The sequence below is a fragment of the Saccostrea cucullata genome, unplaced genomic scaffold, assembly GCF_032062105.1.
Source record: "Saccostrea cucullata isolate Sc308-1 unplaced genomic scaffold, CSIRO_AGI_Scuc_v1 ctg3355, whole genome shotgun sequence".
Taxonomy (NCBI): domain Eukaryota; kingdom Metazoa; phylum Mollusca; class Bivalvia; order Ostreida; family Ostreidae; genus Saccostrea; species Saccostrea cuccullata.
In genome coordinates this window covers 85,702-109,800 of record NW_026929939.1, presented here as the reverse complement: position 1 = coordinate 109,800, position 24,099 = coordinate 85,702, and the positions used below count along the sequence as shown (strand labels likewise).

At 31.8% G+C, this 24,099-nt stretch overlaps 1 protein-coding gene across 1 annotated transcript; it reads left to right on the top strand.

Moving 5' to 3' along the window:
- Window positions 1-309: 309 nt before the first annotated feature.
- LOC134282493 (multiple epidermal growth factor-like domains protein 10) lies at window positions 310-23,281 on the top strand (the record flags this gene model as incomplete). Its single annotated transcript, XM_062764902.1, has 6 exons — window positions 310-447; window positions 8,048-8,197; window positions 8,282-8,422; window positions 12,747-12,896; window positions 22,662-22,773; window positions 22,918-23,281. Coding segments are annotated over 6 exons (932 nt in total), but the record flags the coding sequence as incomplete, so codon positions are not given.
- Window positions 23,282-24,099: the final 818 nt, after the last annotated feature.

Genomic DNA, 24,099 nt, shown 5'->3' with positions numbered 1-24,099 from the left:
TTTAATTATTATTCTTAAATTCATCATACATTATGCCAAATACTAGCTGCTAGCATTTGTATTTGAATATTGATTCATAGGTGTACAATTAACACGTTTTTTTTTTCAGTTAAATTCGGGATTCCTTCATGAATTTGTCGCGAAATTGACGCGAATATCAGTACTTATTGCAATTCTTGCGCCACAGTTAAATATGAAATGATGGAGAACCCAGGTTATCATTGAACACCACTGTAGTAAGGACCTGTTTTAGAGATTCATAATCCCTTGCATTGATCCTTTTGTGTCTTTTCTTTTTTAAATTTACAGCATGCAGTCACGGGCACTTTGGACATAATTGTCAAGAAATATGTGGTAAATGTGAAAACAACAAAACATGTGATCACATAAATGGATCCTGTCACGGATTTTGTGAACCCGGATATCAGGGAGAAGAATGTCAAAATAGTTAGTAGTCTTTATATCTGATGTTGAAATTCTTGGTCGACATAGACAATTCTCTATGAAGTATAATTTCAAATGATTAAAAACTAAATATTTACATTTGCCAATGTCTTTCCTTATATGGCAATACTAAAAAAATGACATTCAATTTTCGATGACATGCAGTGGGTCACATGATCAGACTTTCTTGCGTATGGAAAGCAAACTGCACGTGCAATTTGGAAAGTTTCGACTGTGACGTCACATAACGTCGAAGTAACGTTACGTTGCATTTCAAAATCTAAGTCTAAATAATGCCTATATTTGTTTGTAAAATGAACGAAAACGTAAAATATAAATATTTGAAATAAAATATAATTTTTTTAGAGTTTCATTGGGGTATGACATGAAGTCGGTACGTGATCAAATCCACTATAATGCCCTTCGGGCGTTATAGAATTTGATCATGTGACCGACTTCATGTCATACCCCAATGCAACTCTAAAAATGATATCTTATTTCTTAAATGACAAAATAAAAATATGATCTAAAATGTTTTTTTCTTAATAATTTCCTACATTCATCAAACTTTCAATTGTGTAAATATTGACTTTTAGAGAAGGGAAATATTTTTCTTTGTATAACATTGAACGGAGGATTATTATTATTATTATTTTTCTTTTTTTTTTTGCTTTATGATTAATTATTACATATTTAGTATTACATTTCAAGCAGAGCAGAGGAACCTGTTGATCCATCATTTTACATCTTTCAATTTCTAAGCTACATATACTTTATGCAAAAAATGATAATATGCCTAGATGCATTTGATACTCCACGAAAATTTTTTCTTCTTTTATTGATCTTAATTTTTATTTTAGAAATGTTGGTACTAATAAATTCAAGCATTATTTTTCTATTATGGAATTGCTTTCCATGTTGCTTGTCAGAAAAGCATTTAAAATTATTTGAATGGAAATTGTGTTGTTAAAAAAATTGTTACTTTTCCTTAATAATTGGTGCAATTATTTGATTTTCATCTGTATTTAAGAGTCAAAATCAGCAAGCATCGAGCATTGAATGGAAAGTCAAAATTTTATTTTTTCAAAAGCTTTTAGTATATGAAAGATTTTGTCCTACCTAATGCTAAAACACAAATTTTTTTTTCGAACGTATGAAGGGACTGGTATCCAAGGAAATTCATTTTCTTAGCAACGGGTTCATAAATCCTTATAAAAATCAATGATTTTTAGACATTTTTCTATAAATATATTTTCTGAACGTGATAAGATAAGGTATTTGGGTTACTTTATTTGTTAAAAGATGGAATTACTTTATTCTCCAAAAAAAGGAAAAACAAAATGTCTTTAGTGATATTGTTGCCACGACAACGGGAAAAGAACATGGCGTCAATGCTTATAAATTTGGAAGAAAATTACATATGTTTATCACTATATACACAAAATCTACAACCATTGCTGGAAAAATGAAAGATGTGATCTTGTTAGGGGTTATATATATGTCATATCTATACAATAAAATTTGCAGGCAACTTTAGTAGAAAAAAGTTACAAATGGTTTAAAATGTGTGAAAATCTGGCAATAATAAGCTTTTTTTTGAAGGGATGCAAATGCAACTGAAAGTTCATACTTGATATTAAGATTGCTTGTGATCTAGAGATGTGCCAAAAACTTTAACCAAGGTCATTTGAACAAGTTCAAGGTCATGGTAGAAGAATAGTGCAATCTTTGCCCATTCTGTAACATTCTAATGAAAAGACTTGAAGTTTCATCTCGGGGATTATTTTTGAGCTGTGGGTTTGTCATGACCTTGAACAAAGTTCATTTGGACATGTTTGACCTTGACTCAAGGACATAGCTTTTTCAAGGTCATTGCAGTAAAAGTGTACTATATGAGTTTGTCACATTTACATATTTAACTTCGAATGAAGAGAAATTGGAAGTTTGTGCTCAATACAACGGTTTTACTACCTATGACTTGAGTATACATGTATGTCATAGTCATTTTTGGTATGTATATCTGCACTAGTAAAATATTAAAAAGGTTTTAAATCAATATTTGGACCTTTTTTGAAATAAAAAAAACATTTAATGAAATAGCATGAGGGTGGGTATCATTTTATGAGCTTGCTCACAATAATTCTAGTTTATGAAAGAGTCACTATGAAGCTCACATAATTTTAAAGTAAACCATATCAATCAGGCATGTAACAGCAGGGTTGGGTTGGTTAGGGGGGATTCCCCACCCAACTTTTTCTCAACATAACCTGATGTTAACCCACATTGAAGGGATATATATATATATATATATATATATATATATATATATATATATATATATATATATATATATATATATATGAATATCTAAACTTGAACTGACCCTAAAAGATATTCATTAATAACCCTAATGGGCAAATCCTTTAAATGGCATATATCAAAATTTTGGTTGTACAAATGTACTTATATTAAAAAAAGCATTTTGAAAACAATGTAGAAATCAGAAGAGAATGACAAATATGAATATTTCACACATATATATATGTAATGGTTATCGGCCTGGATAGCTCAGTTGGTAGAACACCTGACTGGAGATACAGGGGTCCTGGGTTCGATTCTTGGTCCAGCCATACATTTTCTCCTTTCCTGTTACAGATTTGGTGCCGTTGACCACCCCTGGAATTGCAGGTGAAAGTCCTGCCAGGGGGTAATAAGAACTTTGCTTGTGTCTTCGAGGGTAAAGACCATTTAAGGAGGGAGGAAAGTAATGGTTTGGGCCATGGATATTGCCTTGGATAGCTCAGATGGTAGAGCACCTGACTAGAGATTCAGGGGTCCCGGGTTCGATTCCCGGTCCGGCCATGAATTTTCTCCCTTCCTATTACATATATAATACCTAGAGATACAAGACATGAATTTGAGGAACGTGTCGTCAGACTTTAAACAAGTTCATCATCATCATCATTTTTATTTCACTCACACCAACATTAGTGGTACATTAGGAACAATATATAAATAAGCGCTCTTTCTTTTTTCTCACAAAAACATTATGTCAGTTTTGAAATTAATTGATTGATCATTTAATATTGACCTTGTTTTAATTATGATACTTCAAAATGCAGAATATAAAGATATGTTTCAGATTCTTCTACTATCTAATGATTATGAATCTGAATGCTAAAAATTGATAGTTATTAGATTTACATCAATAAAAAATGCTAACAGACAAAGAATGTTACTCTTGGATTGAACATTTTTTTATCCACTTTCATGAATACACTGTACAATTTATGGATCTATTTTCTGGATCCCTGAGTCTCCGGTAACACTATCCACTCACTTCTAGCATCAATGGTCTGTACTGTAATAATGTATTCCCATAATCTGAAAAAAAGTGATAAAATTAAAATATAAAAATATTATTATACAGCTTTACCGTCATATAGTATACTTAGAACCATTTCTAGTTGAGCTTGGGGAATTATGATGAATGCAAAGCATGTTTATTGGAATCAACTACATTCCTAGAAATCTCAATGGTTTATCATTTTATTTTAAAAAGTTAACGTTTTTACTAAATGTATTATTTACATGTTTTTCCTGTCTAATTCTATATCAGCTCATCCAATTCTGTTTCCGCTTCTTTCCGAGTTTGGCTTCAAAGTGTCGAATTTCATTCTAAAAAAAGGATACAACACAAAGTTGAGATAATGGCACATTGATTTTAGATATTCTTTAAATTTAAAAACTTGCAATAAAAAGGTCAATTGGTTCTAGGTTTTGTCAAAACTCTAAATCATACTTTTCATTTCTTTCCAATAACCCACATCCCTCTTCAAGAAAAAAAGATGGAGTATAGATATTCATTTCATAAATTTACGTGCTTTAAATCTAATGCATGATGCTTATTATTTGAACCCAGTTGACTTAAATTAGTTCAGTGGTACGGAGAAAATGCTAGCTGAATATGAATTTTCTTTTATAAGTAAACACTGGATGACAACAGCTTTAAAAAGTTTTTTTTTAATTAATTATTTTACTGTGGTACATATACAATTCAGTTACCACTAATCCACTACAGTACATAATACATTTGTCTGTATGACAATACTTCCAAGGTAATCCCCTTTCCTAAACTGAAATATATTAAGTACAGAGTTAACCCCCTGCCCCCTTTTCTTTTTCTTTTTTACGGACGCCACAACAAAGGTCATTCCGTTTCATAGTTTTGGTTTTCATAAATTCATGTGTTTTCATGTATTATCTTAAATATTAAATAAAGATATCTACTATTATATACAAAATTTTTATTTACCCGACCATCAATAAAGTTAAATTTATTATAGCTGGTGAGTAACTATGGCTAGTACATACATACCGTGAATACAACAAATTAAAATTAAACAAAATTCAAATTAAACTTTATAATTTGGGATAAAGTTATGTGACTGATAATGACCAACTTATTCACGTTAGGCCCGTAGATACAATCTAAGTTGGGGGATTTACTTTCATTTGCTCATATTATAGTTTAATATCGGCTATATTTATTTGTGGGGGGATACCCCCCTCTACCTGGTTCCTCAGGCCATGCATAATCTTTTCTTTTTTGTTATAAAATATTAAAGTAATGCTTACATAATTAATCAGAATTAAATTAAAATGTGCAAAAACACTTGCCAAGTGTTAGATATTTTATTGCATGGTTAATTTATGCTATACATTCTTCAGTAACTGTTGTAATGGTAAATTGTAAAAATTTCAATCAATCACCGTAATTAGGACTCATGAAAACGCCAAAACTGAGGCTCAGACTGCTCCAAGTTTGTAACTTTCTGCTAGTCTTCTGTACATTGTTATTGAAAACCTTGTAAGCAAACTACCGTTTATTCCTCCTATGTTAGAGAGCTACACCAAAGGGAGGTAATTTGAAGCAAAAGTTACAGAAAACTGTGGATTTAAATCAGTTATCATATATAAATGCTTTAGTTGCCTACAGATTTTTTTCTTGGTTCTTCTAGAAGAAATACTGTTGAATAAATATCTTATGTTGATAAGCTTTAATGTGGTTGTAGATTTCTTATAAAGTACTTCAAATTTGCTGTTTTTTAAACAAAATAAACCTCCAAAAACTAGTTATATAAATCAAAAGGTGAAGAGAATTTCAAAAATCAACAGTTGCTAAAATAGAGTATATTTATATAAATAAAATAATAATTTAAAAAGCCTTTTTTAATGACTAGTAATTAAAAAGTATTTGTTTAACCATATATTTAATGGTCATGATAAAGTACAAAACACGCTATATGAAAGGCGCGTGGTTTCAATAGCAACAATGCGAAAAATTACTTTTTGCTTGCTTTTTTCTATCATATCCTTTGTTCTGAAAATTTATATATGAGTTTTAACCAAATCTGTTTCTATGCCACTTTCCACATTTTTTAACTAAATGCTCGATGCTTGCTGATTTTGACTCTTAATTTCCTTGAAGATTTAATGTAATGACAATCCTGATTTTTTTTTCTTATTATAAAAAAAAAACTTCTGCGAAGAAAATAAGGTTAAGCAAAATTTTGCCATCTGCAATTCCTTCAATTCAGAATTTATCATCTCTTTGAACAGCATTAAAATCAATTTTGCACATGTACTTTATGATCTCATCTACAGAGACCCGTATGTGAGACAAAAATTTTGATAGCATTATCATTATTAAAATTCATTCTCTGTTAACCACTCTGAAAAAAAATCTCGGAAAAGACATCTCTCTAATTTTTTATGAAATTTTCAAAACAGGTGCACCTTGGTACAAAAACCAAAATGTATGGTGAAAGAAGTTTTACATGTACATCTGGTTGCCATGGAGACAGATCCATTGAATTGTGTCATTTTTGACCCTTTTTTCAAAACAAAAACATGAATATTTCACCTGTGGTGCACTTTCCATCAAAATTGGAGAGATGTCGTTTTCAAACATTTTCGTGACATTTTTGGTGCTTACAGGGAATGTATGTTAAATTATTGAATTTGAAATTAACAATTTTAATCGAACTGAAAGACAAAAAAATCTTGATTAAAGTCATTATTCCAGTTAAATTGCAATTGGTAAATTTTGAAAATAAAAACACACTCTAGAAGTACATGTAGTTAATCTACAGACATTTCAGGTCTGAAAAAAAGTTATGCATTGCATAATCTGTTGTTCAAATGCATAAAGAAATTATCAGAAACATGGTTAACCAAGCCTTTTATCCAAGCATGAAATTTTCTTAGTATTATTCTGATACTCATTTGTAACTGATCTTATTCAGATGATTAGTCAGTTAGAAAGTATCGCCATTGCCTCGTTTAGCAAATGAATTAATTCATACATTAGAAAATCAAGTTTGGTCGATCTGTTCATAATGGGAAAGACCAACCAGATTTTACAATTTTTTTTTATAAAATAGCATGTAAGCGCAGTTTTCTCATTTCACATATTTAGGTATATTTCAATAAAATACAGTGCCCAGCCAAAGGAGAAAATTGTACTACCTGCGCATGTATACTTTATGAGCTACAAAGAGTGGGGCGGGGTCAAAATTCAATTGAAATTAGAAAAAAACATGATACCCCTACCCGGATAAAAGATCAATATCTTTCAAATAACGTTTTGCAGCTCTGTTAAGGCTGAAAAAATGGGACGGGCCTAATTTATACGGGGAAAGTTAACTGTGACATCACACAAAATAATTTTCCTCGTAATACCGGGAAATGAAGTAATTTGCAATTTTTAATTTTAAGCATTATAAACAAAATTAATACTTTTCAATGCATTAAAAATAGTAGCTAGTTAAATCCCACATAACAGGATTTTAACAAATCACAGATCGGAAGGATGTTGTGGATATTAAGTATTTCATTTGCTGTGAGAGGGAAATAAAGTAATTTTTACGCATTGAAAAAAACATTCCATTAATAAACATAATATTACTTACAGATTTTAGGTAGACTACTTTTACAATATAAAACGTTTGTTGAGTGCAGTTACTCAATAACTATCGAGAAAGTGTATTCAAATAATTATAGCGTGTTTATGTGTACATATTTGGCATGTTTAACATTGAGGTGCCTTATTAAATCGCCTATTCGCAAGGGCATACACTCAATAGATCTTATCCATTTATTGCAAAAAAAAAAAAAAAAAAAAAGACATTTTCCTTAACTTAAAAAATGCTGCTTCTTTCTTTTATTCGAAAGCGTGACTATATAAGTATACAAAATACTTGATAAAGGCCAAATATATTTCGACATTAGCCTATTTACTTGAAATTTCTACTTATAAATCAATAATTCCTTTTCAAAGCAGCAGCACTTTCCAGAAATTACAAAGTTTATAGTAACATATCATAGCTTAAACTTTTAATTTTAACAAGAATATGCCCTTGCGATATTGAAATTAGTTAATGACCTACATTAAGTACACATACTTGAGATTTATCACGTGACTGACCGGACTTTATTCAGTACAGAGTTGGTTACACTGTGTTATTTCAAGAAGTGTTTAAGTTATTTGATAATAATACAGTTTTGTAAAAAATACATTTATTTCTTCCATTTTTTGTAGAATGCAAAAACGGTTTTTACGGTACAAATTGTACTCATCTCTGTGGACATTGTACAAAAAACGCAACATGTGATCACATTAATGGTTCCTGTCCTGATGGATACTGTGAGCCAGGATGGAAACATACACCTGAAAAGAGATGTGATGAAGGTGCCTTTTTAATGTCCACTTTCTGTAACTTTCATTATCACTTACAAAACAAAATCGAATTTTACCTGTTTGTTTTTGTATCAGAATGTGACAACGGTACATTTGGATTATATTGTAAGCACAGTTGTAGTGGAAACTGCGCAGATGGATTACACTGCTCCAAAGTAAATGGGTATTGTCCACGAGGGTGTAATGATGGATGGATAGAGTCTTATTGCAATGAAAGTAATTTCGTTATCGATATGTTTTTAATAAATGAACAATGTTAATGATAAAGTGATTAAATTATTATGCCCCCGTAAACGAAGTTTCGGGAGTATATAGTTTTTGTCGGGTCCGTCTGTCTGTCTCTCTATCTGTTTAGCTGTTTCTCTGTCTTTCTGTTTGTCTGTTTGCCAGCAAAAAACTTTAACCTTATCCATAACTTTTGATTTAGTGGAACTGTTACTTTCATATTTCACATGTGTATTTCTGGTGAAAAGACCTTTCTTTTGGTACCACCAAATTTGACCATTTGACTTGACCTTTGAATTTGACCCATTTTTACACAATTTTTTTAATTTTTACTTTGGTCATACCTTTTGAACAATAGACACCACGTATATATTTTTTTGTGGCAAGACCTTTTACTGGATACCACCAATCTTGACCTTTTGACCTTCACCTTGGAGATTTATGCACTAATGATGAATTTAAACTTTGGCAATAACTTTTGAACGGTAAGGGTTAGCGCTTTCATTTTCCAAATATGAAATTCTTGTAAAAAGACGCTTCATCGGATCCCAGGAGCTTTGACCTTTTTACCTTGACCTTGGAGTTGGATCTACTTACAAAAAATAAACCTTGACCAAAACTTTTTAAGGGTAAGAGCCAGTGTATTCATACTTTACATATTGAATTCTTATGATAGGACCTTTCATTTGATATCAAGACCATTGACCTTTTGAACTTGACATTAGAGTTTGACCTCCTTTTGAAAAATCTTAACCTAGGTCATACCTTTTGCACGGTTAAGACTAGAGCTTCAATACTTCATAGATGTATTTTTTTGTAGCCAGAGCATTTATTGGATACCAAAAACTTTGACCTTTTGACCTTGACCTTTGAGATTTCTGGACTAATGAAAAAACATTAACCTTGGCAATAACTTTTTAAGAGTAAGGGCTAGGGCTTTCATACTTCACATATGTTATTCTTGTGACAAGTCCTTTCATTCAATACGAATAACCTTGACCTTCGGACCTTGATCTTGGAGTATTACGTACTATAAAAATCTTTTTAACCTTGGCCATAACTTTTGAATTGTTAAGGCTATGGTTTCCATACTTCAGACATGTGATCTTTGTGGAAAGACCTTTCATTGGATACCAATAACCTTGACCTTCTGACCTTGATCTTGAAGATTTATATATTTATGGAATAACTTAAGCCTGTCCATAACTTGGGAACAGATGGTGATAGGCCTTTCATGTTTAATAATTGCATTTCCAGTTGTAGGAGACCATACCTTGGGTACTATTATATTAACATTGCATCTAAGAAAAGTTTAATTTTCACTGTGTTGCATTACGGGGGCATCAGTGTTTCACAATCACATCTTATTTTTTCGATGGTTTACGAGTATGAGTTTCCCTGTGTGTGAAATATCTATAATTGTAGATGTATAATAGATATATTTTGAATGATGAATGGATTTATTCAAACAATCTTTATTTTTTTTTATTTCATCTTAGAAAATACAACATCAATTTTCAAACTTCATATCTGATATTAAAAAAATGAACTCTTTCTTCCTTTAAAGTAAAACACCATTTTTTTCAGTAAGCAGAGCGTCTTAAAAATTGAAGATTGTTCAGCAACATCCATTACAGTCCCTGAAACGTTCTACTTTCCCATTTTTCCGTTCGCTCACCGTTCGTTCACCGTTCGCTCACCGTTCGTTCACCGTTCGTTCAGCGTGCGTTCACCGTTCGCTCTTCGTTCACAGTATTGCGTTCACCGTTCACCGTGCGCTCGCGTTCACCGTTCACCGTTCGCTTTTCGTTCCGTTTACTTTGCGTTCACCTTGCGTTCACCGTTCACTTATCGTTCAGTCTTCATTGTCATTCGGAACTCCGAAGTGAAAGGACTTATCTTTTAGATGGTAAGGATTTACATGTTTTTTAATTAAATAACATAGATATCGTGTTTGAAGAATAATTATTTAATTGCAAAAATTATCTATGATATTTATATTTCTATTATTACAACTCAGCTGTTACTTATTTCATGAATTTTCCGTTGAAAATAATTAATACATTAAGTACCTACATGAATGTAGAACGATACTAAAATATTAACGTCAAAAAAGGGCAATGTACAAATGTTTCACGCACGGCATCAATTTGATTTAATTTTAAAGAGGACAAATGATTAATGGGTGTATAATAATTAATCCAAGTCTTTTACAGAACAAGAATACATAAAAAAAATATTTCTACAGTAACACGTATTTAAACTACATGTAGGTTTGAGAATTATGAACATTACTGCAAATATTCAGTTAATTAAATATCTTTAGAGATAATTAAATTGATGTTGTGGTTTTAAATTTTAGAGAAGACCAACTGTTTAAAATAGTCTACTATTAGAGAAGGAAAATTCCTTCCTTCACCGTACTTAAACATATTTTTAAAAATACGTTTTTTGCCATTCAGTATAATTAAGAACCCCCCCCCCCAGTGCCTTTTTCTCCCGAAATAAAATTCTTATTGAGTTTTTATAGTATATTTTAATTTATATTTAATTTTTATTGTAACACAAGAAAATCAGTCTTAAAACCAACATCAAACAGTCATTAAACAATAATATTTTAGTAAAAACTTGTGCCGACAGAAATATTTTAAATTGGCAGGGAATATGTTTCACATTCAGTTTGAAACTTAATCCTTCCAAGTATATATTCGAATTTTTTTTTTCTGCAGAAATGCAAAAATCAGATCTAGAAATGATAGGGAAAAATATTAAAATTTCTTGGAATACTAAGTGATTCTTTGCCCTCGGCATGATCGGTGAAACGCGATTTCCACAACTCCGCTGTGTCGAATTATTTTGATTGACAGCACAAGCACGCTACAACAACTGTAGCACGGACTTCCTGTGAGCTGTGTGAACTGGATAATGGAAAATAAAAGCCAATGATTACTGTCAAATGGATTTATTAATCTGAAAAAAAAGATTACCTTTATTGCTTGGAATATTTAGGAAAAATAATAAGAATTTTTATTTGATACAATATATATCTGAGAATCGAGGGAGTTATCTCTCTCTCTCTCGTACATTTCTCTGTTCAATAAAAATTATGACAACACATTACTTATTTAGTTTTGAAAATTTTATCTACACATGTATTACAAATAATTTGAATGCCTCTTTTCAACATCTTGACCGAGTATAATCACGGCCGGGAAATGTCTACAGATACATGAAGAAGTTAGCAAAAAATAATCGTCATAAAACTAGAATAAAAAGGCACATAAATATAGAATATTTTGCATTAGAATCTAAATAAAACGAGAATTTTTATGCAGTACGAAAGCAGTCAATGTCAACAGATAATTGTGAATTTTAAAAAAAATCCGTTATTTTACTCAGAATCGCTTTGGCACGGAAATACATGTACGGTTGATCCAACCCCGTACAATGTAATTAATTCATTCTTCAGAAGTACACATTATTTTATAAGTGAAAAGAATAAGCATAATTATTTACTATACATGTATCAGTAGATTAAATTATTTTTAAACTACACGCGGTAACAAATACACGTTTAACGGCGATTAAAATCATGTTATTAAAATATTGATTTAAACATAGGTATGTGCAGAAATTTTTTTTTATTTATTTATTTATTGATGAATTAATTAATTTATTTATTTATTTATTTATTTATCTATTTTTTATCTCAGCAGTAGTTTCATCTTCTTAAGTTCACATTATTTTATTAGTTAAAAGAATTAGCATAATTATTTACTATATAAGATTAATTTATTTTTTAACTACACGCGGTAACAAATACACGTTTGACGGCGACTAAAATCATGTTATAAAAATATCGATTTAAACATACGTATGTGCTGAATTTTATTTTTATTATTTATTTATTTATCTATTTATTTCTCTTTTGTTTATCTATTGTTTATTTATATTTATTTATATATTTGAATTATAGAATAAAAGAATAATTTCAAAGCAAGGAAAAGACCAAAGGCATTCCGAATAAATCGTTCACCTTGCGTTCACCGTTCGTTCACCGTTCACTTTGCGCTCGCGTTCGCGCTCCGTTCGCGTTCTGCGTTCACCGTTCACACATCGTTCACCAAGTTACGTTCACCGTTCACACATCGTTCACTCACCGTTCGCTCTGCGTTCGTTCACCGTTCGTTCAGCGTTCGTTCACCGTTCAGGTGGGAAAGTAGAACGTTTCAGGGACTGTATGTGTGATTTCTATACGCTGTTACATGTACAGTGTACAAACATACATAAATTAGTATATTATTACTATCTTTAGCATGCAACGACTATTATTATGGAAAGAACTGTTCAGTTCCCTGTGGAAATTGTGCAAAACACTCAAAATGTGATCACGTGAATGGTTCCTGTCCAAACGGATACTGTGAGAAAGGATGGAAAAATACACCTGATAAGAGATGCAATATTGGTACGTTCATCAATTTTGAATTATCCTTATATGTATAATTAAAATAAGAAACAAAAGTATAATATATTACATTATTCAGTTGTTTCATTAAATCATTTAATTTATGCAGAAAAAGGTTGATATTTTTACAAAATTTAGGCTATTATAGAAATTAAAACAAAATATTAATGACATTTTTGGTGTGCCATGTTTTCAACTGTACATTATCATTAATTCTATCACGATTATTGCAAAGATCAATGAAATGCCATGGACAAAATTGTCCAATAAATCACGAATTTCATCAAAAAATTATCAGATCAGATACTCGTATCAAACCTGAACAATTCAAATGCATGTTTTGCTGTAGAATGAAATACCTGATAAGTCTACATCGATGTGTCGTCTTTTGCAGTTTAACCACTGTAAATTGCATAAAGTTGCTGATGATAAGCGGTTTTTTATAGCTAAGCGGGCTATTCCACGGACCTCCCTACACATTTAGACAACTTGATTTTGTTATAATTGTATTTTTATTAATACATTTTGCGAACAAATTTGTAATTTAAAAAGGCAATTTTAATGCATCGAAAGCTAAAATCGTCTGCATTCCATACACAGGTAAGCAAACACATTTCCCCTCTGGTGTTAAATGGCACAGCGTAATCGTGACATGTTGACCTGATTCGTTTCTCTCTAGAGGAAACCATCAGCTGTAATTTAGCGATCTGAGTAGACATGGCAGAATAGAAATAAAGTCCTTGTTGTCGGGAATGATGCAGGATAACCTCCAAGGTCGAGGAATGTTGTTTGAAATATAAAAGCATCGTCTAACGCCTGGGCTTTTATCTTTCAAACAGCATTTCTCGGCCTCGGAGGTTATTATGCACCATTCACAAAATCGCGGATTACATTCCTTAAGTAATACCTGTATATGATATAATTATAATTATCTTGTAGTATGTCATATGATTCATGTTTTGTTCATTACTTTTCTTAACTTAATTTGAATAAGAAAATTACTCTTTGGTTTCAATATGTTTAATTGCCATGATTATAAATAGATTTTTGACACAAGAAGGATATAGAGATAACGAACAGTATTCAATCTCAAAGTCCATAAAACAATACAAAATATAAGCAGAGCAAACACGGACTCCCGAGACATCAGAAGTGGAATCAGGTGCAATGGAGGAATGAGCATCCCCTGCCCACCAGTCACACCGCCGTGTGCTCCTTGTCATGATTAGGAAATAGTGGAAAAATCCGTCGTCAATTCAGTCTTAAATAATGGACTAACAACTGGTATGAAAAACGTCAGTCAGTATTTGACTCAATGGTTAATTATATTTGCTGACAAGGTCATTGTATCGACCATTGAACTTACAAAATGATGACTTTAAACGAGACTGCTGATATTCTTGTTTCATCAACTTGCTTGTCAATAATCTACCTCGTTTCAGAAATTGTTTCTAGAGAGCATCCTGTTGCGTATGGAATCAATTGAGATATATATTCTCCGTATACTGGTGATGAAGGTATATTGCTGCATAAGCAAGGGAAGTTGACGATAGAAAAGTTAAAGTCATCATGTTTATCATATTGCTTGGTTGTTAGATTACCATTAATGTCTGTTTCAAGTAAAATATTCAAGTATGAGACAGAATTGTCAGACTCTTTGGTATCTTTTATCACCAGGATATATTTTATCGACGTAGGAATTGAAATTACCATTATTAATTGACAATACATCGTCGATATGATTAAAACACAATTATCGGTACTTTAATGTAAATAAAGTGTTTAAATATATTTCAACAGATAATATGACAATAAACATGTACAAACTTAAAACAGACATACTCATTAAATAAGATTTTTGCATTTTCTTGTCCATATACACTTCAAGAAAGCAAACTATATAGTTTATTCTTTATTAAATCCAGAAATTTCAAATAATCATGATTTATGAACGAAAATTCGGATTAATCAATCAAGGTCTTGTGTCGAAAAATGACCGATTTTGTGTGCTAAGTTTAAGCAAGTAATTATCAATTCGATTTACCGTTTACTGCAGCTCATTATGCTGACCTCCTAGTGAATTTTTACGAGAAACACTGACTTTTAGAGTTGACTGTTTACTTGGACATTTAAACATTCACATCTACGAAGGTACAGAAATGATAATAGAAAAGAAATCCTTTCTATTGGTCATAGTAATGGTGTTAAGGGCACTTGTATGAGAAGGACAGGATTTGAGGGTAGGATGGTTGTCGTTTTCTTCAATGACAAGTTAATTGAAAAAGCCCGTTATTCTCGTTGAATTAGATGTTGAGCTAAATTTTTACATCGCAAAAGAGCTTCCATACACTGTTCTAGTGTGAGAGTAATTCGTCAACTGTAAAAGTCAGCGCTTCTCGTGAAAGTCCAGTGTTTATATTCAGAATATTTTTTTTCCTTTCAAATCAATGATGATGCACAATTCGATCCATCAATGACTAGTAATTAGCTAACATTCACAAAATTATCATTCCACTTTAAGTCCTACATGTATCAGATATTTCTCCATTACGTCAAAATACAAGTGATGCATGAATATTTATGAGATTATGTAAAACAATGATCATGTGATTACATTCCTAAACAACACAAGATGGAGTTTTACTCCCTAAACAAGTATGTTATTTTACGAAATCTTTTAATTCTCATTTTAAAAAAACTATTTTAAAAATCATTTTCTCAACCCCATTTTTTAACAAGGAACGCGAATTTGGGGTCAATTTTGCAATTTGTGGCTACTTTCTAGATTTCTAGAATTTGTCGATCGCTCAAGCAATCGTTTATGTATTGTACACCGCTTTCGGTGGCACCCTTTTTAGCGCTATATTTACAGGGACCGGTATATTTGAAGTGTTCCTAAAGGGGCAGTATAAGATAGTAAATTATACATTGGATACCTTGTCTAGATCTGTATGGCGTGATATGATACATCATGCAAAAAATAATAAATTGTAGTTAATGTATTCATTCTTTTGTCATATTTGTCTTTTTAAATTCAACCGAAAACACTTTTACCCCATTCAGATATTTTTTTTTTTAATTTCTTGTCCCCTTTTTAAAAAGAAACATTTTTTTCATCTATTTATGTAAAGATAATTTACATTCTTTAGAATTATTGACTCTAAACATGATTGAAAATTACATGCATATCTGTTATGAGCTGCATGTGACTAATACTACCCAGTATGAAGTTCTTCAAGCACAAGATGAAAAACATCCTTTAAGCCTGGTTTAATTGTGGCTTATAGGTCCTTAATGGTGGTTTAATGGTTGTCTTTAAGTCACCATTAAGCACCTTTAAGTAACATTTACACCACCATTAAGTTACCATTTAGCAATTTCAAAGTCCTTAATGGGTGCTTAAATGTAGCTTAATGGTAGCTTAATGGTGGCTGAAAGGTTCTTAATGGTAGCTTTTAGACCACCATGATCATAAGATAAGATCTCGAGGTGACCAGACGTGTTTTACAATGCTCCTCCTTATCAGTAATTACCTGTACTTCTGGATATAATTAATAATGGAGTCAATCAATTTGAATGAAAATACGAGTTTCTTCAAAACACCTAAACATTGCAAATCGCAAGAAAGCGAAGCTCGGCCATGTCTAAATTGCAATAGTTTTGATGTTATTCAAAAACTAACAAAGACTGTGTCAGATCTCTCCGAAGATGGTGTTAGACTTAAACTGGAGCTGCAATCTCTATAGGTTAAAAATACAAATTCTGTAGACGCAACTACCCAAACAAGGGAACCGGTTACAAAAGCTAAGGCGATTGACACAAGGGACCTAAAGGATTCCAAATCGCAAGGTGTAACCAGACACACACAGTGTTCTAAAGTGGAGACAACAGATTCTTCAACATCCCCTGAAACTGATCAGAGTAGCCAAATAATTCACAATAAACCCAGCAAGAACCAACGACTGGAGTCAGACGTTCCATCTGGAAAGTCAGTGTTGATAATTGGTGATTCTATCCTCCAACGAATTAGAACACGTGGCTTATTGAGACATGTTGCTGTCCGAACAAACAGAGGTGCTCAGCTGTCAAACATCAGGAGAATTCTCCAGGAAACCGACGTATCGTCCTTCGGGTCAATAATCCTACTTGCCGGGGGTACTGATGCTGCCAAGGGCAGGGAATTGGAGACCAGTGAATGTCATCTCAGTGAAATTGTGCAAGAAATCCAGAGGAGGTCCCCGCATACCGAAAAATTCATATCAGAAATACCACCACGACGAGATGCTGATGTTACCCACATGAATGAAATGATAAGATTTGTCTGTGAGGAATACAGTGTCAACATGATTTCTCTACAAGATAAGTTCAAGACATCAGGTATGTTTTGGAAGGATGGGATTCATTTATCCGACAAGGGAACATCTACACTACTGAAATCCTATAATGCGCACATTCCGGTCATCAAAGCCCGCCATCAGAATGATACACAAAATGCGACTGGTAATGTGAATATGTGTCATTTTTGCGGTGAAAATGGTCATTCTTCACGGAATTGTAGGCATGGATGTAAAATTCTTTGCTGGAACTGCAACTCTTCCGGACATAAGGCAAAACACTGTTCCTATTAGGAATTCGGCAAAGAGGAAATTGCCGAAAAACCATTCCTCTTGAAATCAAACCCCTTTAGTGTTTTGGATAATCTTTGTGGTGAATGTGATGAAATATCATGCAAATGCTCATACCTCTGTAATTCACACAATACTAATTTATTACTCAGTTCCGGTCAAGATAAAGCTTATACACGTTCTAATAATGAAAATGATGTGAATTGTTCTTTAAAAAATGTATCTCCTAGGAAAATTCATAAATGTACATCCCAAACTACCAGTTCATCAAAGAAAAATTCTAACTTACTAAATCCTGAAATCAATGAGGAACCACAGAAGAAAAATTCAAATTCAAATTCATTTAATTTTGGACTCATCAAAAAAGGTCTTAGATTCGGGAATCTAAATATATGTCACATCTTGCCTAAAATTGACCAGCTTAAGCTTCTTTTATCAGGTTATTATTTTATTGATGTATTTGGTGTATGTGAAACTTTTTTAAATGAAAAGACGGACAATTGTGAGTTAGATGTCGATGGATTTAATTTTGAGAGAAGATATAGATTAGGGAAATCGGGAGAAGGAATAATTGTGTATATCTCAAATAATTTGTATTACAAACGTCGCAATGATTTTGAAATAGGTGGCATAGAAACAATATGGCTTGAAATTAACATCCCAAATTCAAAACCAATTTTTTATTGTACTGCATATAGGCCCCCATCTGCCACCACCTGCTGGGTAGAAAGTCTAACACGGGAGATAAATTGTGCATCCCGCTGTGATGATGGTGAAATTATTTTAACAGGTGATTATGATATTGACCTGATGAAAGACTCCCCAAGATACTGGACCTCTGCTTTTGAAGAATATGGTGACTTCTCACAGATAATAAATGTACCCACGGGAATAACAGATGTCTCCTCAACCCTTATTGATCATGTATATACTAACCTACCTGAGAACATATGTGAATCTGTAGTACCGCCAATTGCAATCTCTGACCACTATCCTATTTGTTTTACAAGAAAATTACATGATTATGTAAAGAAGCACAAACACACGGAGATAACATACAGAGACTTCAAAAAGTTTAATGAAATAAACTTTCTATCAGACTTGAAAAAAGTTAATTTTCAAATCTTATATTCACTCTCTAATCCTAATGATGCATTAAATAAATTTTATTCGCTTTTTAATGATGTACTAGACAAACATGCAAACATAGAATCTAAAAGAGTGAAGTATGATGCAAAACCAAAATGGTTAACCCAAGAAATTCTTGAAGCACAGCACAAGCGCAATAATTTTCATAAAATTAAGGACTTTGAAAACTACAGATTATGGCGAAATAAAGTATCGTCACTAATTGAAAATGCAAAAATTAATTATTATAAATCAACTGTAGAGCAAAACAAAAATCCACGCCAGATGTGGGATGCATTAAACAAATTAGCTTCTACCCCAAAAAGTTAAAGTCCGACGGCACTTGAACAAAATAATAATGTAACAGAGGATACACAAGAAATTGCAGAGATATTTAATTCTCATTTCTCAACTGTCTCTGCTAAACTCCTTGAAGGAGTAAATAAAGAAGAGTGTGATTTCGATGGCTTTTTAAATTCTATACAGTCTAAATTGGGAACAGAAACGTTTTCTATCCCGTTTATTAGCCCTAATGAAGTGCTTTCCTTACCAAACAAACTAGATGTTAATAAATCAACAGGTGTAGATACCATCGGTTCACGTTTATTAAAACTTACTGCACAAGTAATACATAAATCTGTGACCCATATAATAAATACTAGTATCACATCAGGTATTTTCCCGTAAAGTTTTAAACTTGCCAAAGTTACACCTATCTATAAAAAGGGAAACAAGCTAGATCCAAATAACTACAGACCCATTTCTATTTTACCGACATTATCAAAAATTATAGAAAAACATGTGGCAAAAAATGTACGATTACTATTTTCAGAATTTGATCTTTTAATAGAATCTCAATCAGGTTTCAGAGAATTGCACTCATGTCAAACAGCCCTTACAAACATTACAGATAAATGGTTATATGAAATGGACCAAGGCAAACTTGTTGGTACTGTCTTTCTCGACTTCAGTAAGGCTTTTGACTTAGTAAATCATGAAATTCTTCTTAAAAAGCTAGAGTGTAATAATTTTAATGAAATAACTTTAAACTGGTTTCGATCATATTTAAGTGACAGACTTCATAGTGTCCATCTGTCTAACAAAAAATCATCTTATCAGCAAGTCACAGCGGGAGTTCCACAGGGGTCTATACTAGGACCTCTTTTGTTTTTACTGTACAATAATGATCTTCCACTTTATATCAAAAATTCAAACATAGATTTGTTTACCGATAATGCCACTTTACATGTCCCCGGCAAAGATCCCCAATCTATTGTAAATTCATTATCAATGGATATTGCTTGTATAGAAAAATGGTGCTTTCAAAATCAAATGATACTTAATGCCTCAAAAACTAAATGCATGTTAATAGGGACTCATCAGAAGAGATCAAAATTCTTAGACCATGATTTTCCTTTATACGTTTCGAACCAGAAATTAGTCAATGTAACATATGAAAAAAATTCTTGGGGTATATTTAGATAATTCTTTACAATACAATGTACATATCGACCATGTATGTAAAACTCTGTCACGTAAAATTTCTGCACTCCGTAGAATTAAAAAATATCTTCCCTTTCAAACACGCAAGTTGTTTTATAATGCTTACATCATGCCTACCATTGATTACTGCCTAACAATTTGGGGAAATACATCCAGATCAAATCTTGACAGAGTTCATAAACTTCAAAAACGTGCTGCAAGGTATATTTTAGATGCGCCCCCTGATGCACCCTCACGACCCCTTTTTGATAAACTTGATTGGCTTACTGCTTACTCTAAATAAATATGTATTGTTATATAAATTCCTCTTTAATTACTGTCCTACTTATTTACATGAAATGTTTCAATTTCAAACTAATAACCAATGTACTCTTCGATCTGAATCTAATGTTGTTTTGTGTGTGCCAATTCATAAATGTAAACTTTTTGAAAATTCCTTCCAGCACTCTGGTGCCATTTTATGGAACGCTTTAACGGTGCACATAAAAATGTCACCAACACTTAATACTTTCAAGAGACAAGTAAAACAATATGTAAAACAATATCAGATTAATTTGTGATTCATGTTTATTTGTATTTGTATATTTATGTATATATTTATAATATGTCTGTGTGTGTATAACTATATATCTTCATATTGTTAATTGTCAGAAGGCCCTGGGAAGAATAGTGGTTGCACTAATCAGGTTACCTTCTTTAAATAAAGTTTTATTATTATTATTATTATTTAAGTCACGATTAAGCTACCATTAAGCTACACTTACAGGTGCTTAATGTCCAAACTCCATTAAGCTACCATTAAGCCACCATTAAGCCACCATTACGCAGTCGATAATACTGTTTTTATGGGTGAAAAATTATTTTTATAGTGAAATTTTATCACAAAATATAAATGTCGAGTTCACACATATCTTGATTTGGTAAAAATAAGGAAAAAGAACGAATTCAAAATAAAAAAAAAAATGTGTTTGTGAAACACTATGCACCCGGCGGTAACAAAGTTCAAAATAATATTTTTTGCAGATAAGTCACAGTCAAGGTCAAAAAGTCATCGACCTTATATTCATTTGAAAGAACTTCATTAGTGGGGTATGCATACCAAATATGAAGTCTCTATCTCTCGTGGTTCAAAAGTTATAGCAAAAAGTCTAAAAAACAATTTTTAGCATATAGGTCAAAGTAACAAAATCATCGGCCTTAGTGACATTTGCAGGAGCTTTCTTGGTCGAGTATGCATACCAAATATGAAGTCTCTATCTCTCATGGTTCAAAAGTTATGGCATAAAGTCTAAAAAGCTATTTTTAGCATATAGATCACAGTCAAGGTCATCGACCTTGGTGCCATTTGCAAGAGCTTTATTTGACCAATAAAGGTCTTGCAAATGGCACCAAGGTCGATGACCTTGTGACCCTGACTGTGACCTTTATACGCATACCATTTTTGAAGTCTCTATCTCTCATGGTTCCAAAGTTATGGCGAAAGTTCAAAAGAGCTATTTTTAGCATAAAAGTAACAGTCAAGGTCACAAGGTCATTTATCTTGGTGCCATTTTAAAGAGCTTTATTGGTTGAGTATGCATACCATAGATGAAGTCTCTATCTGTCATGGTTCAAAAGTTATGGCGAAGGTTAAAGTTGACAACAGACAGACAGACAAACAGACAGGACAAAAACAATATACGCCTCGGATCTATCGATCCGGGTGCATAAAAAATCGCCACAAGCAAGGCGCGAACTCATAACCTTCCGATTCTGGGATCATCGCCTTAACCACTAGGCTATAACCGCTCTTATTTCTTCTGTGAAATATTAAACCTTTGTTTTTCACAATTTTTTTTTTGGACTCGAAAAGTATTTATTTTGTTGAACGTCTCCAAAGTCTTGAATGGATTTATTAATCAAACTATAAACATTATTATTATTATTATTATTATTATTATTATCATTTATGGATCTTCTTAAAAGTCTTATATACATTAATATTTCTAAAACGTTGAGTTCGGCTTTTAAATTGTAATGAATTTATTCGATGATTTATACGTGTAAGCATTAAATCATGATTGGAATTAAATGAATTATAGAGAAAACACAAAAAAATCTATCATCGGGACAGACAGATGAATTTTTTTTTAATGATAAAATATTCTGCGGATATCAACGGTTTTTGTGTCTAAGATTTAGGCCTAGTGGTTTGCTTTTCCTTCTAATTATATTTGAGTATGTCTATATTTCAGTGTTGTGATACTCAAATGAATATTTTTTATTTAAAAAGCTCAAATAAGATGAAATGTGTACATCAATTCTACCTTTTTTGATAGTAAACCAATGATTTTTGTTTGGTCTCTCACTCCCCCTACCACTGTACCGGTTATCATTTATACATGTATTCATTCTGAAGCAAGTACTGAATAAGCAAACACAATTTTTTTTTACAGAAAAAAGGAGGGTGCCACAAAACTGCAAATCTGCTGATTAGTTTTGCCAATTTATCTTCCTTTTTCTTTTTTAGCAAGCAACCAGGCGATCAAAAGCAAAACAAACACAGTCTTTTCCCCAGCATTCTACGGTGTTACCACCATTCTATTTCTAAGCATTTTTCTCAACATATTTTTTATCGTGCGGTGAGTTTTAATCCTTTCATTATGTATTATTCGTTTAATTTCACTGAAATATAAAATTGAATTTTTTTTTAAAACAAAAAAATCTTATTTGATACATGTCAAAAATGATTTAACGGGTTAAGTGTTCAAATATTTATGTTGAAGAAATGTCAGAAAAGCCGAAAAATCTTCAGAGAAGAAAAAGAAACACCAAAAATCAAGGAATGTTGAAAACAGATCCGTGAATGAAATGGTGGAAGATAACGTAGGCTATCAAGAACTTGGAGAATTGAATCGGCCCGCCATTTATGAAAAAGTGGACAGAGTGGAACACAAGGAAATGTACCAGGAACTTGGACAACTAAGCCAACCCTCTTTGTATGAAAGGCTTAAAACAGATACGTGAATTTGGGTCATAGATTTACTCTTTGTTTTATCTTAGAATTAAGGTTTCATTTCCATTTATTTTAAGCTCTGTTTTCAATATTGACATAAGTAATAGAATATGGAATAATAACGTGTCACTTGACTATATGCTTTTTTTACTCTGATTGCATTTGCAATCAAGATTGTTCTTTGTATTTCTTATATATATTGAAAATGAAATCAAATGGTTTTTAACACATTAATGAGGATATAAATTGTTTTAGTTCTTCTTGAAATATCAGAATATATCATAAAAAGTATTTGCAAATTGCTAGTTGTTAAGAGGTTTATGTACTAACTCATTAATTATTAGGGGTCAAAACTAAGTTTCGTTTAAGTAAATAGTCTTTAATGGAAAGTGATAAAAATATTATAAAGGAATTACAGGAAACATTTTTACAGATGAGAGAGAGAGAGAGAGAGAGAGAGAGAGAGAGAGAGAGAGAGAGAGAGAGATTACGATTGATAGCGAGAGCGATTCCTTATCTTTGAATAATAATAAATTATATTTTTTTCTGTAAATCAATAGTTATTAATTGAAGCTTGCTTTTTCCTACTTTGTTTTGTTATTCTACCAGAACAAATAATTAGTGTTTTCATTCTATATTACAGATACAGTGTGTTATTATCTTATAGAACGTAAAAAAGAAACTTTTTTTAAATCCCCAATGAAAGAGACCATTTCAACTTTTTTTCATGCAATAAAGAATTCCTTAAGCATTAGATTTACATATCAAATTAAAACTTTTATTTAAGACGCAATTAATATCACATTAAGAAGAACAAAGGATATATTCTCTCATAAGTCAGCATCTGCTATTAATAACTATATTAATTAAATATTAAATTATCAGGATAAAAATCATTTGTATAATTCTTATTATTCAATTAAGGCTTCCATATTGAAATGTTCTACATTTT